This window comes from Oculina patagonica, chromosome 8, assembly GCF_052425735.1.
Source record: "Oculina patagonica isolate OP01 chromosome 8, crgOcupat, whole genome shotgun sequence".
NCBI classification, from domain to species: domain Eukaryota; kingdom Metazoa; phylum Cnidaria; class Anthozoa; order Scleractinia; family Oculinidae; genus Oculina; species Oculina patagonica.
Window position 1 is genome coordinate 27,741,729 of NC_135765.1, and position 21,843 is coordinate 27,763,571.

The following is a 21,843-nucleotide window of genomic DNA, read 5'->3' on the forward strand; positions in this document are numbered from 1 at the left end:
AGTCACGAAACATTGAATTACATGTATTTTATACACGATGTACTCTAGCTCTGATACTGTAGCAACTAACTGCTCTTGCCTTTCCAATCTAAGGAAATATTCAACCGTGTGACAGTTTGGTGATTTTAGTGTATGAATCTGCACATACAAAAGTTTTCATGCACTGTACAATGTACAGTTTAAAATTGGATAGATAATAATCTCTGGTAAAATTTAAAATGCTCTGTACACTAGGTTAAGTCTGCCTAGTCAGTGTTCTCCTTATCAGGCGGTAACCGGTAAAATTTACCGCTTGTAACACGACTCTTTACCGCCTAGAATCGCTAAGATATCTTGTAAATTCAACAGGTAAATAACAAAGTAACACCACTTGTTTCACCTTCGTAGTCATGATCGAAAATATAAAATAACAGATTGAAAATAAACAGCGACAAATGCAATATTCATTTACGAATTTGTGCCAGTATTCAATATTCTTTATTTCCTTTCGCTTTCCGAATCTCTGAGGGCTGGTATCGAAGAAAGAGCAAGTTTTGCTGGTCTTTCTCACTTGGGGGCAAGTGCACATCTGTTGATGCACAGTTTCCACGATCAATTCCACATTGAAGCGGCAGCAATCCTTGCTGTCCTTTCACTTTGTCCATTGAAAATAAAAACAATCACAAAGGCAAAGAGGTAAAAATAATTTCAGAAGTGAGAAATATTACTTACATATAATAGTTCAGTTTTCAAAAACATGCAAAATGCAGATAACAGTTGATTGCTTAGTTGACCGTAGCTGACGCGTGGTGAAGGCAAAGGCAGCTTTCGATGTCAAATTCTTCTCATAAGTTCGTAAGTATTTAAAACAAAACCCAGACGACAGGTTAAAAGAAGCACTCAGAATACAACTTTGTAACAACGCCGTCGTGAATGCTGAGTATTCGAAGCAAAGAAAAAAAGAGCTGCAGCAATTTGTAGTAAAGAGGAAACAGGACCGCCGATTTTTCAAGTAGTACGTCATGTAAGCGACAGTAAATGTATCTCCTTACAACAACAGGAGATTTTATGCAATTTTTCTTAGGCTGTATAGCAGGCGAAAGAGGTCTGCAAGGCCATAATAAAGTTGACATGAAATAAAATTCGACCAGCATTTGGACAACATTCTGTTCCATTTAGGTTAACTAGAAAACGGCTGGGATTTACCGGAATTTCTTTAATTGCCAGTTTAAAAAGTTTTCTTACCTGCTGTGCTGAAAACTAGGGAGAACTCTGCTAGTGGCCCATCAGGCCAGAGTTTATCCCAGTTTCCATAGCATTAGTGACTAAGAGTAGTATTTCTTCTCCCCCTAGTTAATTGCAGGGTTATCCCCAAATTTGCCGGTATACATTTACTGTATACATCTGGGTGGAGAAAGGCACTGTGAACACAATGCATTGTCTGTGTTTTTGTCCAAGAACTGTAACTCATTTCTTTTCAAGTGCCGTTCTTTATGTGAGTTATTGTGACTCTAACAGTGTTTTGGGGGTTCACAGCTTTCATCAGTAAAAATCACCTTACAATCTGAAATCACTGGAAAAATGAATCTCAATCTTCCTTACTGTTGTCTTTCCATAATGATTTATTTTATGTTGTATCAGTACTTTAATTTATCATCAATCGTTAATTTTTTTGTTTTTATTGGATGACAGATGAAGCTATTTACTAAGCAAGGAATCATCAAATCACAGACAGAATGTGCTCCTAACAATGGTTACTTTCTTATTCCCTTATATGACAAGGTATGTACGGTGTAGGATAAGCCATGTAATACATGTACATAAGACCTCCAGTCCTAAGGGGAAATGTTTCAGTGTTATCCTTGGTTCAAATTTTATTTTTCTTTGTTTTAATCTAATTACCTTACCCAAAAACAAAGGAAAATAACATTTGAACCAAGGATAACATTGAACCAGAACAGATACTTCATATTAGCCTGCGAACAGGCTTTCTGGAGAGCGCTTGGCTGGCGGGGCAAAAATGGAGGGGAAAGCCTGCACGCACCTCTGAGAATCGCAAATGCCGCCCACGAACACCCCGCAGATTGCTTAGCTTGTCAATTGTCACATTTAAACAAAAGCATTTAAACCGCACGCCGGAAATCAAATTTAAACTAAGGAAAACAAATAATGGTCGGTCGCCTGCGAGCTAAAATTACAGAAAGTTTCTTCTGACAGCCAACGGCCAAGTTCCGAAGATGCAGTTCACAGACCCAGAGTCGGAGCCAGTGCTCGAAAATCACTGGGAATGCAATTTCAAGGACCTCAAGCACCGGCCGTCGCGATTCACGAGAATGAAGACGCACTTCCAAATATTGAGGATATTATCGACCCTGATCTGCGATCGACCCGAGTAAAAATTCTGATCTTGTGGCCCAGTGGAAAAACAAATGTTCGAACACCAGATGTAAGTGAGAATATCCTTCTCGCGAAGAATATCGCCTCGAAAAATTGGCAAGCAGTCGCTAACGCCGTTCTCAAGAACGAGCAATTGAAACCAGACACGTTCTATTTTGATTTTTGTCTCTACCGGAAACATCGACAACGTCACAAATAATTTAAATCCACCAATCAGCACATTGCGTCCAAAATTTGGACGCGAACACTCGATATCCTGAGAGATGCGTGCAGGCTTTCTTTCTCGGCGCTTCGCACCTCGTCGCCGGCGCTTCGCGCCGTCCAAGCGCTCTTCGGAAATCTCCGGAAAGCCTGTTCGCAGGCTAACTTCATATAATTATGAGCTAAACTGTACTTATACATGTATAGTCGAAGCTCTCTTAACGGACACTCTCGTAAGCGGACATTCTCGTATTTCCAATATGGTACTGTATTGGTGAAGAAATTATTCAACATGACTCGAGCGTGGGACAAAGAAAAAATCTGAGTCCCCGATGGGAATCGAACCCATGGCCTCCCAGAATACCGATTGGGCGCTCTAACCAACTGAGCTACAAGAGACTCAGTTGTAGCTCAGTTGGTTAGAGCGCCCAACCGGTATTCTGGGAGGCCATGGGTTCGATTCCTGTCGGGGACTCAGATTTTTTCTTTGTCCCACGCTCGAGTCATGTTGAATAATTTCTTCACTATTTATCACCGAGCTTGAAATTTACCATCTTTATTATTTGCGGTACTGTATTTATTGTTAGCTGGGCAAGCTCCCCTAAGCGGCCATCTATCCCCTACACCTCTAGTGGCCGCTTACGAGAACCATTCTCGTAGGCGGCCAGCTCCAGTTATGGACACTTGTTTCACGTCCCGAGGGTGTCCGCTAACGAGAGCTTCAACTGTATATATATGGTACACACTTCAGGCCTCGCTATAGGCATGTGTAACTGTGAAGGGTGTGGTTTTCAAGCAGGTTTATCTGGGATAGAGTAAAGAAATCATCTGAGGTTTGGTCTACAATATCCTATTTAATGGGAAACTGCCCCTCATTAGGGTTTCTAGAGAACAGCACATCTTGGGTTATAAATAGTTCTTATTTGTAAATATAATTATGTTGATGACTTAAGATTGATGATTTCTTTTCAGGGAACATTTGTATTGAAGATAGAGCCTCCTGTTGGTTGGAGTTTTGGTATGTTTTCAAAAATAAACATTATATTAATTATAGCTGAATCCTGATAGCCTGAATCCTCAATAACTCAAACCTCCCGCTAACTCGAACCTTTTTCAATACCCTTCCAGGTCATTTTCTTACTGATTTGTTCCCTCGACAACACAAACCCCTGATAAGTTGAACCTTTTTTGATTTCTGCCCAGCTCATTTTCTTACTAATTTTTACCCTTGATAACTCAAACACCCTACCCCCTCCCAATAACTTGAATCTTTTTGGATTTCCCTAGAAGCTTTGCGTTATCTGAATTCAACTGTATATTTTTCCAGTTGCATAATGATTGTTCAGAATGCTATCAGGTTTATCAAGCATTGTTGGTTTGTTTTGCTGCAGATCCAAACAGTGTAGAGTTGAACATAGATGGTACAACAGACAAGTGCAGTAAAGGAGAAGACATTAATTTCATTTTCACAGGCTTTACACTTTCTGGAAAGGTGAGTTTCAAAGCTTGTAAGGTTTCACAGAGATCAAAACAAAATGGTTGTTTCTCTCAGAACTTTACAATAGTGACGCGCATTGCCAACAGATGAGCTTGGGGAATTTGCTGGTTCTAGTTGAAATACAAGCCTTGAGCATGGGAGGCTCCGCCAGGAGCTTTAACCCCTTACCCTATACAGCTGTATACCTTTTGACAGAAGTTGTACCCCTTTCATATACCTTTTACTGAAAAAGGTACCCCTTTTATATATCCTCCCCTTCCCCAAACTGGGCCTTATACTTGTACCAGATCCACCAGTAAGGGAGCAGCAAAAAAGCACATTTTAGAGCTCAAAACAACTTCCCGACTTCTGTGAACACCATATGTCACCATATTATGGTCCCACGATTGTTGCTGAACAGCACTGGCTCGATTTTAACTTAGCCAAAATTACATTTACCGGTAGCCACATTAACTTTAATTTTGTTTTTAAATTTTTTACAGGTGCTCAGTAAAGGAAGAGAAATTGGCCCGTCTGGAGTAGAAATTTCTCTTCAGGGATCTTCAGGTTTGTTTGTTACAACTTGTATTATTACAATCTAGTACAGTACATGCGCTTATACATGCAGGGATGTAGCTAAGAAAACACTAAGCTAGCTCATAAACAAGTTCATCCGGCTTTTCTGGCCTTGGTAGCTCTAAAAGTTTACCCAAGTCTTTGTTTTCATGTAAAATTTCAGCTGGATTTAAGTTCTATTTCAGCGGGTTAAATTAGCCAGCAGCCGGCCCTTAGCGACATCCCTGATCATGTTGTTCTAACTGTGAGCTAACCTCATGTCTTGCATTGTAGGCGACAAGGAAAGAAAAACACTTACTGCAGAAGGAGGATTGTAAGTATTATAATTCTGTTTGTGTGAAACTTTGCCGTCAGCAGAAACTTTGCCGTCTTACCTATGTAATATTATTCTGTTAAATCAAGTGCAGGCATGTACATACATGTAGGTTTGGCCATATTAATGTTGTGATCTTTGCTGAATTGTTTAGTTTCAGTTTTGCTCGTGTCATGCCTGGAAAATACCAGGTGAAGGCTTCCCATGCTTCATGGACTTTTGAAAATGTAAGTACAGTTGTAGTGAAATTATTTTCTTGCAAGCAGACACTCATCCCACAAGTACTAGACATTATTTATAGGAGGGGGAAGAAAGTAATTAAGTGGACACTGTCAGCGGACCCCTAAATATTAAAAAAAATTAATAATTATATGACAACCCACCATTCATTCTGGAGTTACAAAACAAGACAATGGCCATTTAAAGACAATGACTTATAAACCATTGAATTTTTGTGGCAGTACATGTATTTTTGTGAAATCTAGGAATTTTAAAGTGAGTCTTGGAAATGGTGTTTATAACCGTGATCATAATTATAATTTGTCATGTATGAGAGGTGTCTGCTGGAAAGAGGTTTTAATAAAAAAGTGTGTTAACAATTGGACAGATCTATAGATGGTGAATTCCTGTCAAATGTGGCTGCTCGCAGAACATTAACTTCAGTGAGCAGGTTTAAATTGTATCTCTTTTGACAGTGTTAACTAAAGGTGGATTTCCACTGACGCATAAATATTTACGTACGTAAAACGTGCGTAAAAAAAGATACGTAGGCAAATTTCCACTGTCGCGTAAAAAGTAATAAAAAGCGTTTCCGTTTTACGCGCGTTGAACGTGTGTAAATGCCCGCCATACTGAATAATCAAGTTGGTGAATAGAGTGCGTGATTGTCGGCCATATTGGAGAAGTGAAACAATAAGTTGTTTTTCCTTTGGGAAAAAATCATTAACATTTTTATGCAAATATCTTGTTGTTTGACTCTTCCAACATGGCTGCCATGAAAACACTTTGTACCACACGCTAGAAAAAGAAACGCGTGAATATGACCAAGAGGCATTTAATTTATAAATACTTCCGAAAGACACCATCAAGTAACAGAAGATTTGAGGCGACCTTCCCGGATTCCCGGTTCAAAGCCTACGTGACCTGACGCCAGGCGTTTTCTTTCACTACTGCGTTCGTGTAATTTGGTTCTGTAGCCAGTTCTATAGATTATTTCTTGAAATGTTAAGACTTTCTCGATGAGAAGTGTTTCTACATCTGAATGTTTTCCCAAGTAAATCGATGGGCGATTTAAAACAAAATGGTTTTCCACATGGTAAGTGTTGTCATGTGACGAAATCCAAAAGTATGATTTGGTAAATCGTTGCGTAACCGCAGACAGCCGCGAAAAAAGTAGAACTCGTTCAACTTTTTTCAAAACCCCCAAAATCGCTACGTGCGTAAACGTGCGCGTGACGTGTGTAAATACCTGGAAAAAAAAAACGTGGCATTGGAAATTGGACAATGTAAATTCGACGCACGTAATCGCGTGCATAAAATTTCATTTTACGTACGTTTTTTAAACAAAAACGCGACAGTGGAAATCCACCTTAAGACAGTATTATGAAAAGAATGAACTTTTTTCATAGTTTTCATTGAAAACTTTATCATCTTGAACTGAAAGTGAACAATTAATAATTCAAATACTCGAAGTTGAAATGTTTGTGTTAAAATGATATTATTTACCTATTAATTAGTGTGTTTGTTTGTTTATTTATTTTAAGGCTGAAACAGAAGTTTTGGTGGAGTCTGGTAATGTTGATGTTATTGACAAGATGATAGTGTCAGGGTATGATGTTAAAGTAAGTGAAAAAGGCAACTTAAAATATTTTTTATACAAATGTGCACTGCTATTATTATGTGAACTGTATGTACATGTACATGTATGTCTCAAGAGAAATGCAAGCTGAGATGTATAAATTAAATTAATTAATAATTTAAGTAGCGCTCCGGCTAAGACGGAAAGAGAAATCGGCATCGGAATGCGAAGAATGTCCGAAGGCGACCACAAGATAATTGGCTTAATTAATTAAAATACGGAGATTTGATTGGTTAGAATATATATTTTCTCGTTTTTTTCCCGAAAAAAGCCGATTGCAAGTCCGAAAATTCTAAATATAAAAAGGTATTGTTCCAACCCATTGTTTCGTCTTTTGTCGGAGGATTCGTGTGTGAGCGAGAGAAGTTACGACGAGTTAGCGATCGCCTCTCGTATTTCACAGCACGGCCGCCATTTTAGTTTGCTCGTGTCTTCAGTCGTCTTCAGTTGTTTCATCGCGTCAAATTGGTCTGCTCGCTCGAAATTGTAGATAAAATTGTAAAAAAGTGTATATAGTTTGTATATAGTATCAATAAGTGTATATAGTATTTTTTAAGCGCATTTGGCGCTTCGGTGCCGTCCACCATGCCGTTTCATGCCTCGTGTTGTTTTCCGCACCACGATGAATGGAAGCACGGGAAAGTCAAAGATGGACTATTACGCCAGTGTACCCGCCAGGAGGAAAACATCCTTGCCTTGCAAGACCCAAGGAACAAAGGAAGAAAGAGAAAAATTTGTGTCTCTTGTCGATCTAGGTTAGGAGCTGAAATGAAGTGTCAGAAGCTAGAGGTAAGCTTAGTCTTACGATTTCAAACGTTTCGCTTTCTCAGTATGTTGTGATTTATCGGCGAAAAGTTTCGTCAAAGGCGGTATTCTATGTATTTTTGTCGACCAATCCATTTATTGTATATACTATTTTTGTTATTGTAAGTTTTAAGTTTTTCACAGTCAAGTGTTTTTAGGTTCTAGCATTGGCTATAAAGGTTATATCAGGCATGATCATATCACACGTTCACAGCTGCTAGGGTGACTAACATTTCTCGAAAATTATGTGATCGAAACCGTATAAATTTTCTGTCTTTTGTTCTCTCGCGTAAGTACTCGTCCTTTAGGGCAGGATGCAAACTTATAAAGACTAATTATATGATATTCACCTCAGAGGGATTATTTTTGGCAAGCATGCATTGCACTACAATGTATGTACCAGACAAATATTCAACTTTTCAGTTATGTATTACTTTGTCTTGAGTTTTTTTTGACAACTGTTTTTTTATCTACTATTACACAAGGTGCACATTGTTCAACATGTATTTCAATGCTGGTTGATGCTCAACCAAATCGTGTTTTATCAAGAAACATTTTTTGGTTAATTTATTTGAACAAGTCTTCTAGATGAATGGTCCATTATCCATTGTAACACAGTGTTTTGAAACTATGCAGAATATACTGCCAATATTTTCTTGCTCAGCAGTGTCAGACCACCATGGATTTTTTGTCAGAAACAAGTGGGGTTACAACCTTGTGTGATGTGTTTTCTTAGATATCTCTGTATTTTCTATCTTTACTCAGGAAATTTGTGCAAGGGTGCAGTGTAATGGTACTATTCAAAGCACTAGCCATCATTCAGGAGATGTGGTTGATGTCACACCAGGACCGGTACCATTTATGGTGAACGACACAACATCACCTGCTGATGTCGAAGTTTCGACTTCATGTGACACTGCGAACAATGCTTGCTTGGAATATGTTCTTGCTGAAAATGAGTACACGTTAGAAGTGCCACCAGAGCCCGCGAGGGACCATTTAACCTCGACTAAGGCAATTTCGTGTGATAAAGCCACCCAAAAACCTCCATTACGGAAGTTTCCTTACAAGGACTTGGCAGAGCGGACACAAAGACTTGTCAGGGCTGACATAATTACCTTATTGAGGGATGAGGTAATGAAAACTGTACATTATGTACCTGAAGATTGCACCAAATTTATGAATGAGCTGCTTCAAAACAAGAATTTTTGCTCAGCGTTTGGTCTTGTGGTTGACTCACAAGACATTTCAAAGAATCCCACAATCCAGTCTCTTGTCAAAGAGTACCACGCTTGCCTAGACAAGGAAAGGAAAATAGAAGTGAGGAAAACATCCTTGAAACAAACCGGCAAGGTTTGCATTGGCAGTTCACTGAACAATTCGCGAGTGACTCTCTCGGGTGAGAAAACCCCAGAGCATTTTAAGGACAGGGTCACTGCTGCCAATTCAATTGGCAGGCTGACCTGTTATGGAGATGAGAGGAGAAGAATTCTCTCAATTGTAGCAATGGATTATCCATATGCTGTTCTACAAGAAATGTTTAACTGTTCTTCGAAAACAGTAGCAGCTGCCAAGGTCCACTGCATTTTGTTTGGTCGTGGTGGAACTCCTCCAGCAAAATTCAAGTTTAAGAGACAGTGTGTTAGCCCTGAAATACTGAATGAACTGTCGGAATTCTTTCACAGGGAGAGCGTATCAAGGCCTTCTTCATGTAGAAGTGTAATGAAAGATGGCCAGGAAACACCAGTTCGATACTGGAAGGACAACATTAAGGAACTGGTTAATCAGTACATGCTGGAATTTCCTAATGGTGTTAAACGCACATACATTTACACCCATCTTCCTACTAATTTCCGTTACAACACCATGCTGGCAGGCCTCTGCAATTTGTGTGACGAGTTTGGACATGCAAATTATGAAAAGTTTATGTGCCTCCTTACAAGTGTAGAAAGAGCCACAACAGTTTCTGTTAAAGATTTGAAAGAAAAAGTTTCACAGCATCAGCGCTTCATGAAGACCCAGTTTGCCCATCAGGTCCAGAGACATTCCTCCTGCTTAGAACTCTGTATGAACAATGCATTTGCCTCCTGCTCACAGCCTCACGACAGGTTTTGTCCTGATGCGTGTAGCCTCTTTGATGTTTCTGAGCAAGTGCATATACTGCTGTCCAGCATACCAAGCACTAATGAACAAGAAAGCCTGAGAGAGGAACTTGACGAAATCATGAAGGTTAACATCCAGTATGCTGCACACCTTCTTCGAACACGGCACCAAGGAGAGTACTATAAGTACATTTTGAACAATCTTCAAATAGGTGAGGCTATTGTCATCGTGGATTACAAAATGAAGTTGGAGTTGGGTGTCAGGACCCGTGAAATACAAAGGGACTGGTACGGGAAACGTGGTATCTCGCTACATGGCTTCCTTGTTATTGCCCAAGTCACTGAAACGGAGAGGAAAACAGAAGTGATCGACCTCTGGTGCGACGACACCAAGCAAGATACTTGGTTTAGCCAAAGCGCCATGGATGTTGGCTTCCGCTGGATGGAAAAGGAGTTCCCTGGTTTTCGAGTGTATTTATTTTCTGGTGAGCATTTAATCCAATTTCTAGTAGAGACAATCTCTGAATAACAACTGAATTGGAAAAACTTCTTAACTCAAAAAATGCAGTATGCTAAATCTGCAGTGATTTTATTCTTAAAAAGTTATTTTTATGGTAATTTCATGTCAGAATTTCGAGACTTTTTTCTACTTTTCGGGACGCGTGAAAGAGCACTAGAAACTTTCAGTGGTGGTATTAGTTCTGTACATTTATCCATATTGTTTATTTTTTTTGTGAAATATGACATGAACTGATATGGAAGTTACCTACATGTAGGTGAGCATTTCCTTGTTCTCATGGCTTTTCTCTTCCAGTATGCTTTCTTCTTTAAGGGTAACTAATGACTACCATTTTCTTAGAAAGCACTGATTTGTAACTATTGTGTTCTTCAAGTCAATTGCCATGAGTACACCTGGTTGCATAGATTGAAGCTATCAAAACAACACTAGTCATTGAACAGAGTATCATCCTGTAGTGTTTTTTTTTAAACTTTCTTTTTATTATGTGTTGGTGCAGTCTGTCACTATGCAAACATATATTTTTGTAGAAATATCAATTCATGAAGACAGAAAGAAAACAGATTTAAAAAATTATAGTTACCAAGTACAATGTATCTGATTTAGGATGATAAAACTGTTTTGTCATTTCAGACAACGGCCCACACTACCACAACACCGGCTTTATTCTCTACTTGGCTGAAGTAAGCAGAGCATTCCAGTTGACCTTAGTGGAGTACAACAACTTTGAGGCCGGTGAGGGGAAATCTAAGTTGGATACCCACTTTGCCCACATCAGTCACAAGATTGTTAGATGGGTTAGAGTGGGCAACAACTTAGAAACAGGAAGTCAGTTAGGAGAACTTATTGGGGTATGTATATATGATAAACTAAACCTCTCCTGACATTAATCAACTATTTGGAACATAAAACATGCATATGGAAAAAAGTTGTTTAACTTTGCTGATAATTTATACTGTATATTGAATGATGTCTTTTTTATTCCTATATCTTAAAGAAACACACATTTTATCTTTAAAAAATTGGGCCAATGTTATGATGGCCGCAATTCAAAATAAGTGCCAATGTACAATAGCATTGCTTGAAATTGGTAGAGTGCTAAATGAAGCTTGGCTTTATTTGAATGTTGTGCATCACACAACATTCTTCTCCTTTCCTTTCATTTGTACTACCTTCAGGCAACATTTTGAAAATATTCGGAAATCTTTGGCAAATGGTGTGAAATCTTTGGAAAAAACATTGTAATTGGTAGGTTTATAAAATAAACCGAATAATGGTAACTTGGATATATGAAATTTATCTTCTCGTGTTCAAAACCAATATCTCACAAGTTCACTTGTGAGCTATCGATTTCAACACTCGAAGATAAATTTTATATCCCTGCGCAACCATGCATTATCCTTCATCTACCAAGTTGTAAGACAAATGGGTTAAACAACTCTTTCATTGTGAACCAAAGTTTTTATTATAAATATTTTGTAATATTTCTCTTGTTTCATCATTGTAAGGTAGTTCGTAATTCAGCTGCATGGCGGCGGCAATGAGTTTACTAATAAAACTAGCTATCTATCTCAAACAAAATTTTAATCAATGGATGCCTTTTTATTAATTTTGCAGTCAATGAAGAATGTCTCCTGCCGCAAGCTCATTATCGACAGAAGCAAGGCACCTAAAAAGCTAGGTACCCTGAAGGACATCTCACTCTTTGGAAGCTTCCAGTTCCCCACTTCTGGTCCAAACAGTGGAGGTCTTGTGGCCCGGTCACTGGCAGGCATTGGTAAAGAGCTACAAAAAACCCAACAGCAGCTTCAAAGTCTAGGTAACCGCACAATTCCTATCGCTGGTGCAACAGGGGCAGTCACCACTGAAGAAATTCCTCCCCTTCAGGGGACTGCAAGCCAAAGTGTGAGTGAAAGACAGGAGGTGTACAGTGTCAGATTCATCCAACATGAGATGGAGCACCAAAGAAACTCTGATTCCTCCGAGGTGGTTGGTACCAACACAACGAAGGAAAACCTCCTAAACCCAGGCTTTGCACTAAAGAGTGGTGGGGCAAAACGTCCGGCGTTCTCCCTTGAACAAAAGGAGCTTATGATCGAGTTCTATAACCGACAGGCCAACTATGGAATAAGGGCAGACCCTGTGGAGTGCATTGCGTCCATGAGAGAAAGAGGACTGGAACCTCTCAAAGAAAGCCAGATTAAGCGCTGGTGGAGTACATATCACCAACAGCGGAAACGGGAAATGGAAAGTATGGCTGCAGACCTCCAAAATCTCTCCAGAATAGCACCAACTAGAAGTTCCAATTCCACCAGCTCCACTCCTGCTCATTCCTCGACCTCTGGACAAGCATCCTCCTCTGGCTCAACAAACCCTTCAAACCCATCTTGCCATCCTGCATCAACATCTACAGAACCTGCACATACGCCAGCACCGGCATCTGCAGCCACCACCTCATCACAAGTAAGCCCCAACCCTCCATCAGTTCCTATCCCAACACCTGTAACACCACCACCGGTGACTGGAATAAATGCTGGACCGGGTATTACAGAATGGTTATTTCCAAGCACCATTAGCCAGTCAACTATCGACGGCAGAAATGGCAGCAACGCATGTACTTTCATTGCACTTTGCTTTGGTTCAATTTTTCACCAGTCTAGTCTACCTGCACCACCTGTTGGACAACCCCTAAACAGACAATGGGAGATAGCTGTTGTGGATGCAATCAGAGCTGGGAATGACATTCATGATGAGTTGTTTGATGGCGAGGGAATAAATGTTGCTGTGGATGATGCAATTACTGCAGCTGGAGATCATTTCCGTATTGGGGGAATAATAAACGAGTACAATGTCTTTGGTGCAAATCCACTAGATCAGTTCACAGCACTGATAAATGTGATTCTTCAGCAGAAGCAGTCATTCCATGTGTTAGTTGTTAATGACCTCACAATGCTGATCATTGTTGACAGCACTGGAACTTTGATATTAATTGACTCTCACATTCATGGTCGCAATGGAGCATTGATTGCTCGAAGTGACTCTCAAGCACAATGGTTTTCAACTTGGCTTGATCAGATGCTTTTCAATAGTCGTGGTGTGGGTCTCTCTATTTGCTCGTTAACCACAGTTCATTACCTTTGAGCAAAAAGAACTGTTGACATAGGTACAATGTAAATGTAGAACCCCCCCCCCCATAATTTGTAAGGCAGTGTTTAAATTTGGTGTCTTTGGTGCCCAGGTACGATTATAAGCTGCACACTAATGCGAACAAACTTTTTCGCAAGGACCTATCTCAGAATTTGGTGATGCACACATTTCTGTTACACCTTACTCACTATTTATCGAATTGTGACAATTAAAGATTTACCAGGTATCTGAAGACAACTCTATTTTATGCTGAAATCCTAGCGCCAAGTTTGAACACTGCCTATTTACATGCATCTAAAGAAGCTTAGAAGTTTATGCACAAGTTTTGAATGAAATCTTAGTGAGGCTTCCGCCCAAAAAGTTTAACCTATTTTGTATTACAAACAATAATTTTTTTTTTATTAAGAATGAATTATGAACTTTATTAGGTGAACACAAATCAAAAGTTAAGAATGATGTGCACTACTGTATGTGCTCATCGCAGCTTCATCGGCTACATGTACAGTTAATGGCTGAATGTGCAATCATCAGATAAATGTACAATCGTCTGACAGTTTTCTCCACAAAGGGTGTATATTTAGCCAAAATAATCACTTTTTCTCTATTTTACATTTCTTCAAACTAAAAGGGGGGTTGGAGGGGAGGGGGATTATCTTTGGATCTTTTCTCCGAAAGCTCACGAAACTGATAGCATTGAGTGTATGTTTTTTGGGGGCGTTGGGATTTGTTCATTTGGGTTGGGAAGTGGAGATCTTTATTTTAGATGAGTGCTTTCAATCAATGTTTCCCTTAGTAGTGTAATTTTAATGGCTACGAATATGTTAGAAAATGGAGAATAAATTCTCTTGTTGCTACTATGTTTTGTCACTAAAAATTATTGCTGTACAAGGCACTAATGCTTATTGTAAGAATATTCGAAGATGCTTGCTTTGCATTCACATGACCCGATACCCTGGCACTTGAAAAATTCATAGGGAGGATTCAAATTTAAGGGCTCATGGATCCAAGGGCGAAATGCCCCAAATCCCCTTAATGGGCCATTTCTGAACTATTCTTTGCCTGTTTCAAAACGAGTCTTCACGCCAAACCATTCAACTGAAAATGAGTTTTGCCTACAGGTAAAAATCATGCTTGTCAAAATCATTTTCATTTGAATGGTTTTGCACGTAGACTCGTTTTGAAAAAGAGGCAAAGGGAAACTTGGAAATTGCCTGTGCAAGTGCATAACATTTTGCTTTTCCTATTCCTCCTTTGACTTTTGTTAAAATTTTATTGTGATATGAACCCATGGGTGCACATGACCGATAATTGGGTTTAGTGCTGCTGAGGGTTTTGAACCGGGGGGGGGGGGGCAGTGAGAAACTTTCCCTACTAGCCGTAATGTTTGAAAATTTCATATTGCCTTGAAATGCTAAATAGTAGTCTTCGACGGTTCAGACTCTGTTTATGACAGACTTGTAAGAAATTATATACCCTGTTCAGGACAGAGAGGCACAAACCCGTACCCTATCCAGTGGCATGTCCCCGTAAAGGCCAGATGTGGGAGTGCCCCCACCCCTCCCCCGCCTCCGGGAGTAAGAAATTGGGAGAGAAAGGGAAGGAAAAACTAATGTTAACCATGACCATGAAATGCTTACGAAAATTTATTTTAGTCAAATTTACTACAGCAATAAAATTTTTGGGTCCAGAGACTTCTGGGCATTAAAAATTGGGAATAAGAAAAAACTGATCCAGTACATCACTTTTGACGATCAAAATGCGTATCTTTCGAACAATATGAAATTGTCAACATTTTTATACTAGTACCATCGACTCGTATTTTAAAAGGGTATCCACTGACGTACACATCCACGCCTACAATTCCACTTCTTGAATTTGGCAAGCCAAAACAAATCTTATTTGATTGTAACCATATTCCTGCCCTAAGTTATCACGCACAGTACGTAGTTTCTTGTCGTTGCGCATGGTTGACATGAGCTCGGCCTTGATTCGTTGAAAATCCTCTTCATTGATTTCCAAGGACTTGGCGATGATCTCGTGATCCACATCCTGTCCTGCCGCGAGAGAATCTATGGCATATACCTCAGCGGTGGCGCAGGCAATCTTCAGCTCCTGTGCCAACTGGTCGAAAGTTTTGCCAATTTTTAAGCCTTGCACGACTAGCTGTTTTTTAACGGAGGGCAGGTTCTTCCCGTACATCTCTCGCAACTCGTTTTTCTATGTAAGAAAAGGGTTTTAGCAATTAGTTGCGAGAATAATGCAAAGGTTTTAGTGCATCAAATTGTCGACCACAATCGAATGCTACTTACACAGGTATCAGACTTTTGGCGCTTTGTTCCTGATTCTTCGTTTCCACTACTACTTTCAGTCGCACCTTGTTCGCTCGATCTCTTCCTGTAAAAAAATAGACATACCGTTATTACATTCTTATATCCAAATCTAATACTGGTCAAAGTTGAAAAAAAAAGTAAGTTTCAGCAACTTGCCTTTTATCCATTTCGTACATCCAACAGTTTTTGAAATGAACCGAGACAACAGTTTGTTAGTCTTTGATCGCTTTGAAATGAACAGTGACAAAAGCAACCAGCCGGAAACTCTACATAGAATCCTTCCAATCAAAAGGTGACAATGTTTCGCACATAACAATTTTTCGCGCATCACAATCAAAACTCTATGATTTCAATCACATCCGCAGCGAAACCACATTGTAATTTGGAAACGGCGAACTCAAGGAGCGGGGGTAAAGATGATCGAAAATCTCTTTTTTTGGCCACTAATATTTGAATACCTCGAGCCAGAAGACCTCGTGAGTGTGGCGTCTGTTTGTCTTGCCTGGTGGAAATTTCTTTTTCAGGGTCGCAAGTCAACCGCTCAGGAACTACAAAGTTGTGAACAGATCCATTTAGCCGACACAGGAAAGTTGTATCGGAAAGTGCCGCTCCGATTCTTCGTCAACATAACGTGGATCAACCTGAACAGGACCGCGATCACATCTAAAGATTTCCTCAAATTTGTTGGTGTGGCTAGACATCTAGATACGTTGAACATTGAAAGCTGCCAAGGAATATCGGAGCAAGCGATTTTCAAGGCGAAAGGGTCCCTCCAATCCCTGCGAAACATCAATGTGTCTAACAACAAGCAGTTCAGCGTTCTCGCAATTGCTTGTTTGTGTTCGTTTAACTCAGTACAAGACATCCGTGCAAGGGGGCTAAATCTGGAATCGAAAGAGCTGCTTTTTTTAACCAAGACTTTTCCGAGAATCTCATATGGACTTCTCACTTTGGACATTGGTTCAGGAGACTATTTTGTCGACGCATTGAACGCTGTGTCAGAGTTCGATCTTTTTGAAGATTTGTAGTGGACGTCTATAATTTTGTGCTGGTAGGCGTAGAAACTTAGGGATAAACATTGGCGCAAAATGGTGCAGGATCGTTGAACTGGTATTTTATATTTGTTTGTCGTTTAGTTTACTGAAAGAAAGCGCCATTTGGCGCGAACATTTCCGCCAATTATATTTCATGTAAGTGATCTATCTGTCATTGCGGGCAGGAAAAAAACCAGACTTTCTGAGCGCACTAAGCGTTTTGTTAAAAGTCTTGTCTTTCCTCACATACGATTTTGTTGAAACTTCGCTGGTTTGAATATTTCGTCAACATATATATATTGTGTAACATTTAGCTTTGTATTCGCATTGGAACGAATATTTTTTGAAGAATGATTGTTTGAATTTCGCGCTAATGTATCCTTGACCAATAAAAATCTTTGTACTAATCCAATTGTCACATGCACAGGCTCAACCCTCCAACGGTTCCTTATGCCGCGTCCTATTGTTTTTACTTTCCGTCTTAGCCGGAGCGCTACTTAAACTGTTTTTAGTCCTTTTTTCTGTGTCTTTATTGTGTACATTGTATTATGCTTACTTCAAATGGCTGTAATCTTGGAGGGTAACATGGGAAGAGAACCAACTTTTCTGAGGGGGGGCATGTGGGGGTTATGAGTGGGTACAATTTAAGAAATGGGAATTCAAGTACTTTTACCAGGTTTTGCTCATCAATTAAGCCAGTCTTGAAAAATAAATTACCGGTATTATGTTAAATATAATATGTTGTAAAATGTTTACATGTAAGTCATCGTGCATGACGAGTTTGTACATGTATGTGTCAATGAACCAGTCAAACTACATTATAATTACTTTGTCTTCGTTCCAAATGATTGAACAACCTTTTTTTTTTCATCTCAGGGGCATGTGCTGAGTGATGGTGAACCTATTCAAGATGTGGGATTTCTTCTATTCTCTAAAACTGTTACCCAGAAGGTAATAAATAATCACAAGCCCTTAATCATGCTCAATGTGTTTACAACTGTCTTAGTCTATGTTGTGGTTAAATTTATCATTGGTTTAAAATTTTTCAATTTGACTTTGTTTTTTCATTTTCATTTTGAATTGTCTCACAAATATTCATTGATCATCATAATCTAAAACAACTCTGGCAAATTAGTGAAGCTGTCCCATCAGTGTCTGGGACAAGTAGAATTTCATCTTGGGCAAGGAACATTTTATTCTGACTTGCCTGTTGGACAAGGGCCCTGACAAGGCACCTGTTGAATGAACGGGCAAGTTGAGTCTGTGAGCTTCTCATCTGAAGGGCAAGCTGTACATGTAGTTTAATTTTTCCTTTGAAAAAATAATGTCAAAGTTACAGATGTTTGAATGGCTTTGCAGTAAGAGTTGAAAATGTTCAGCAAGAAAAAAGTCTTTCTAAATATTGTTATCCATTGATCAATTTTAAGGGGGCTCCTACCCATTTCCCTCCCCGCTTGACTTGTAAGAACTAAATTTTACACTCCCTTTCAAGTTATGATGTCTGCTTGTTGGTCAGAGGATCCATTTTAATCAGTAACATACACATATTTTGGCCTTATTAACAGTTTTGTAATTTTTCTATTACACTGTAAATTTCAGAACTTGCCAGGGTGTGAAGAGATTCCTGCTGATGTGATTGAGATTATTAAAAAGAAAACTGAAATTGATACGCCATTGTGCCGCGTCAAGTCAGGTGTAGATGGACTGTTTGTGTTTCCCAGTGTCCCAAGTGGAGAGTACACACTGGTAACAACATTGTACTTATTTACTGTAGTATCGTAAAACTGTGGACTGATTATTAGGCCTCACGGTGTTCATTTTCTTCGCAATTTTTTTGCAGATCTATGGTTTTTAAAGCAGATCTTTGTTTTATCTCCAATCAAAAAACAAAAAACGGTGTTTTTTGTGATATGTGGTCAAATTCCAAAATTCAGAAATTACAGATATTTTTTGTAATGTTTATGAGTTTTGACAGTTTCATACATGTATCTGAGTGTTCAATTTAATCTCCCCTTTTTCCCCAATTTCAAATCTTCGCTTTAACCTTGAGATCTTCGTTTTTCTGCGGTGATCTTCGTGCCTTCAATTTCTTCGGAAATACCCATAGAGAGGCTAATTATTTCCATTTTGAAGCACACTATCTAGACAATAATCAAACAGTTCTGATCTGGTCTCGAAAACATGTTTTTGCATGGATATAATCCTCAGGTCTGGTGCTTTACATGTATATTATATTAAACAGGACAGTGTAGCTGTCTAAAGAGTTTTCTGAATGGTTATTCTGAATTTAGATGGGTAAATATGGGAATTACATGTACATGTACCTGCAGTATGCCCACCTATACATTGACTATGCTATTTAGAGAAAAAGCCACATCAGCCGTACATGTATCCAGGTCAAATTAAAAATACCGGTAGTTGGAATTTTCTTGGTTTCACAAGTCAGATTTTTTTTCACTTTGATTGCATTTAATTTTAATTTTTCTTGATGTTTATACTCCATCCCAGGTACCATATTACCAAGGAGAGCTCATTACATTTGATGTTGTTCCCTCTAAACTGACCTTCTCTGTCAACTATAAAAGTGTTGTGTTAAAGGTAAGATTTCAGCATTTGCCAATAATGCAGTCATGTACAGTTATTGTAGTTATGACAATAATATTCACATGCACATTTCTGCATCTTGTACATGTTGTATACTGTATCATTTGAATTTCAATTTACATGTGTGATGTATCTAACACATGTAAGTGTGGATCAAGGTGCAGTGCTTGAATTGCTAGCACATTTGACTTCAGATCTGATGGTTAATGGTTAAACTCTTAATCTCAACACTTGTGAGTTGTGTTGTAGAGGCAAGATGCCTTGATTCTTAATTATCCTTGCCACTTAATTTCTAACTAAGGATTGTTACAGAAATCTAACAAAATGCTTAGCTGAACTTACATGTAGACTACAAGAATACCCTTATTTTTCTCAGGGTCAGTATCTACATTGTAGAGTGGGCCAGCTGCATGCAAGTGTGTGAAAGAATCACACAAAATTTTTGTGTGAAGATTAACACATGTCACGCATTTCCTTTTCTTGCGCACTTCCATGTTCTCCCCTTTGTACTTGCAATTTAGTATGAGCTAGTACATAGACATGTAGTGTACCATCCAAAGGGGGCAGTGCAATATCCTTACTGGTCAGTATACAAACCCCACCGACGGTGTGGACAAAAAGACTTTACTAATTTGTTGGTTAATTATAGGTAATTATAATAGTTGTTAATGTTGAACATTGTTTTACAGAAAAATTAATCGTTTTTTTTTTTTTTTACAGACCCCATTTCAAGTACATGGATTTTCAGTAACCGGTCAAATTACTACAGATGATGTAAGGCCACTATAAATCATCTTGTTGTGCCTCTCTCCACATATGTGTACACTAATACATTAGAATGCCATGTGCATGATTTAAATCACTGTTCACCTCTCATGTCAACTAGAAATTCATTTAATAAATGATAAAAAAGATAGATGTACTAACTGACAAGAATGTGCAGAATTTATTTCTGTTATTATGCTGTGTTTGAAGGTAAAGGTAAGGTAAAGTCTGTGTCCGAGCCATGAGGCTCATACAGCCGGAGCTTATCCCGGTTTCCGTAGCATTAAGCGACTAGGAGTATTGCTACTCCCCCCTGGATGGGATGCTAGTCCATCGCAGGGTTACCCCCCAGCAGTAAATTTGCCGGTACCCATTTATACACCTGGGTGGAGAGAGGCACTGTGAGAGTAAAGTGTCTTGCCCAAGAACACAACGCAGCGCCCCGGCCAGGCCTCGAACCCGGGCCGTTCAACTCGGAGTCGAGCGCGCTAACCATTAGGCCACTTCGCCTCCCTCCCGCTGTGTTTGAAAGTAGACTAAAACTGCTTCAACGTTGTGCACAACATTTTTGCATGGTTACTCGGTTTTGACTGGAGGAGAGCAGTTTAATTATTCCCAAATTGTTATCTGTAGGAGCACCTATTACTCTTCTTTCCAAATTTGATCCAAAGCTTTCCAAAGATTTTCAAAGCTGACCTGAAGTCTTGTGAAGATTTGGAGAGTTAGCCTGAAGACTTTTGTAGATTTCCAACATGAACCCGAAGTACTCTGAAGATGAGAAGAGAAGTTTTAAAGCTTGTTGTTCCTTATAACAATGCAGATAAATGCTTATAAATTATTAATTTTTTGTTGAATAATTATAACCCCAGGAATCTCTAAAATAATAGTATGTATGTTTTTATATTTATCCTCCAGGGCAAAGGTATTGGAGATGTCAGTGTTTCTGCTGGTGAAGACATGACAGCAACAACAACTGCAGAAGGTGTTTATGTATTGAACAATGTTACAGCTGGGGGTTACACCATTCAGGTATGTGATCGAAGAATAAAGAGAATAAAAAGAGAAACAAGGACTTCATTGTATTGTGTTCCCAGGCAACAAAAAAACACACAGTACTGTTCCTCTTTCCACCCAGGGCCCAGTTTTTCAGACCAATACTCTGCTAATCTGTGATTCAGCATTAGCGTAAATTTTCATGTACATGAAACTTTCCTGGGCAAGCAAAATTTCCGGCTTGTCCAAAGGGCAAAGTAAAATTCAAGTTTATTTTAACCCTGGCACACTAGCTACAAATTAAGTTGCATGTGGAGTATTGTGGCCACAGTCATTGTTTAATTTGAAGTTTATTTTTGGCAGATAGAAATTTTATAAGCCTAGAAAGCCTTACAAACATAAAAAGAAAGAAATAAATTATTTACATCTTTCTTTCTATGTTTGTAAGGCTTTCTAGGCTTATAAAATTTCTATCTGTCACGTAACCCAATTTAATTTGGGAATTTAGCCATGAAACACACAAATGTCTCGAAAGAAAAATGCCCTGTGGATTGACCGCGCTCTATCCGATACACATCAATAAGTTGCCACGTATCCAGCATGGTTGACCCGATAGTGTAGTGGATATCACGCCTGACTAGTAACAGGGAGACGCGGGTTCGAATCCTGCTCGGGGCATGCAATTTTTTTTTCATTTCAGAGACGTGTGTCGAAAGCCATCTGTAATTTATTTACATCTTTCTTTC

The 21,843-nt window shown here is 39.1% G+C and overlaps 3 protein-coding genes across 3 annotated transcripts in view; 2 read left to right on the forward strand and 1 right to left on the reverse strand.

Annotated features, from left to right (window-relative positions):
* LOC144663694 (BOS complex subunit NOMO3-like) overlaps nucleotides 1–21,843 on the forward strand; it is a 47,449-nt gene that overhangs the window by 428 nt on the left and 25,178 nt on the right. Inside the window, exons 2-13 of the mRNA XM_078524722.1 lie at nucleotides 1,672–1,761; nucleotides 3,550–3,595; nucleotides 3,969–4,069; nucleotides 4,558–4,621; nucleotides 4,904–4,943; nucleotides 5,098–5,170; nucleotides 6,707–6,784; nucleotides 17,612–17,686; nucleotides 18,335–18,481; nucleotides 19,244–19,333; nucleotides 20,060–20,113; nucleotides 21,020–21,133. Coding sequence (XP_078380848.1) covers nucleotides 1,672–1,761; nucleotides 3,550–3,595; nucleotides 3,969–4,069; nucleotides 4,558–4,621; nucleotides 4,904–4,943; nucleotides 5,098–5,170; nucleotides 6,707–6,784; nucleotides 17,612–17,686; nucleotides 18,335–18,481; nucleotides 19,244–19,333; nucleotides 20,060–20,113; nucleotides 21,020–21,133 — 972 coding nt within the window. The remainder of the gene's footprint in view (nucleotides 1–1,671; nucleotides 1,762–3,549; nucleotides 3,596–3,968; nucleotides 4,070–4,557; nucleotides 4,622–4,903; nucleotides 4,944–5,097; nucleotides 5,171–6,706; nucleotides 6,785–17,611; nucleotides 17,687–18,334; nucleotides 18,482–19,243; nucleotides 19,334–20,059; nucleotides 20,114–21,019; nucleotides 21,134–21,843) is intronic.
* On the forward strand, nucleotides 6,914–14,228 carry LOC144663690 (uncharacterized). Its single transcript, XM_078524716.1, has 4 exons — nucleotides 6,914–7,590; nucleotides 8,371–10,192; nucleotides 10,858–11,075; nucleotides 11,842–14,228. The coding sequence occupies exons 1-4, from the start codon at nucleotides 7,387–7,389 to the stop codon at nucleotides 13,363–13,365; spliced, it is 3,768 nt and encodes a 1,255-aa protein (XP_078380842.1). The 5' UTR covers nucleotides 6,914–7,386; the 3' UTR covers nucleotides 13,366–14,228.
* On the reverse strand, nucleotides 14,764–17,230 carry LOC144663784 (uncharacterized). Its single transcript, XM_078524855.1, has 2 exons — nucleotides 15,681–17,230; nucleotides 14,764–15,588 (listed from the first exon to the last, which is right to left on the reverse strand). Exon 2 carries the CDS (start codon nucleotides 15,568–15,570, stop codon nucleotides 15,226–15,228), a length of 345 nt encoding a protein of 114 aa, XP_078380981.1. The 5' UTR covers nucleotides 15,571–15,588; nucleotides 15,681–17,230; the 3' UTR covers nucleotides 14,764–15,225.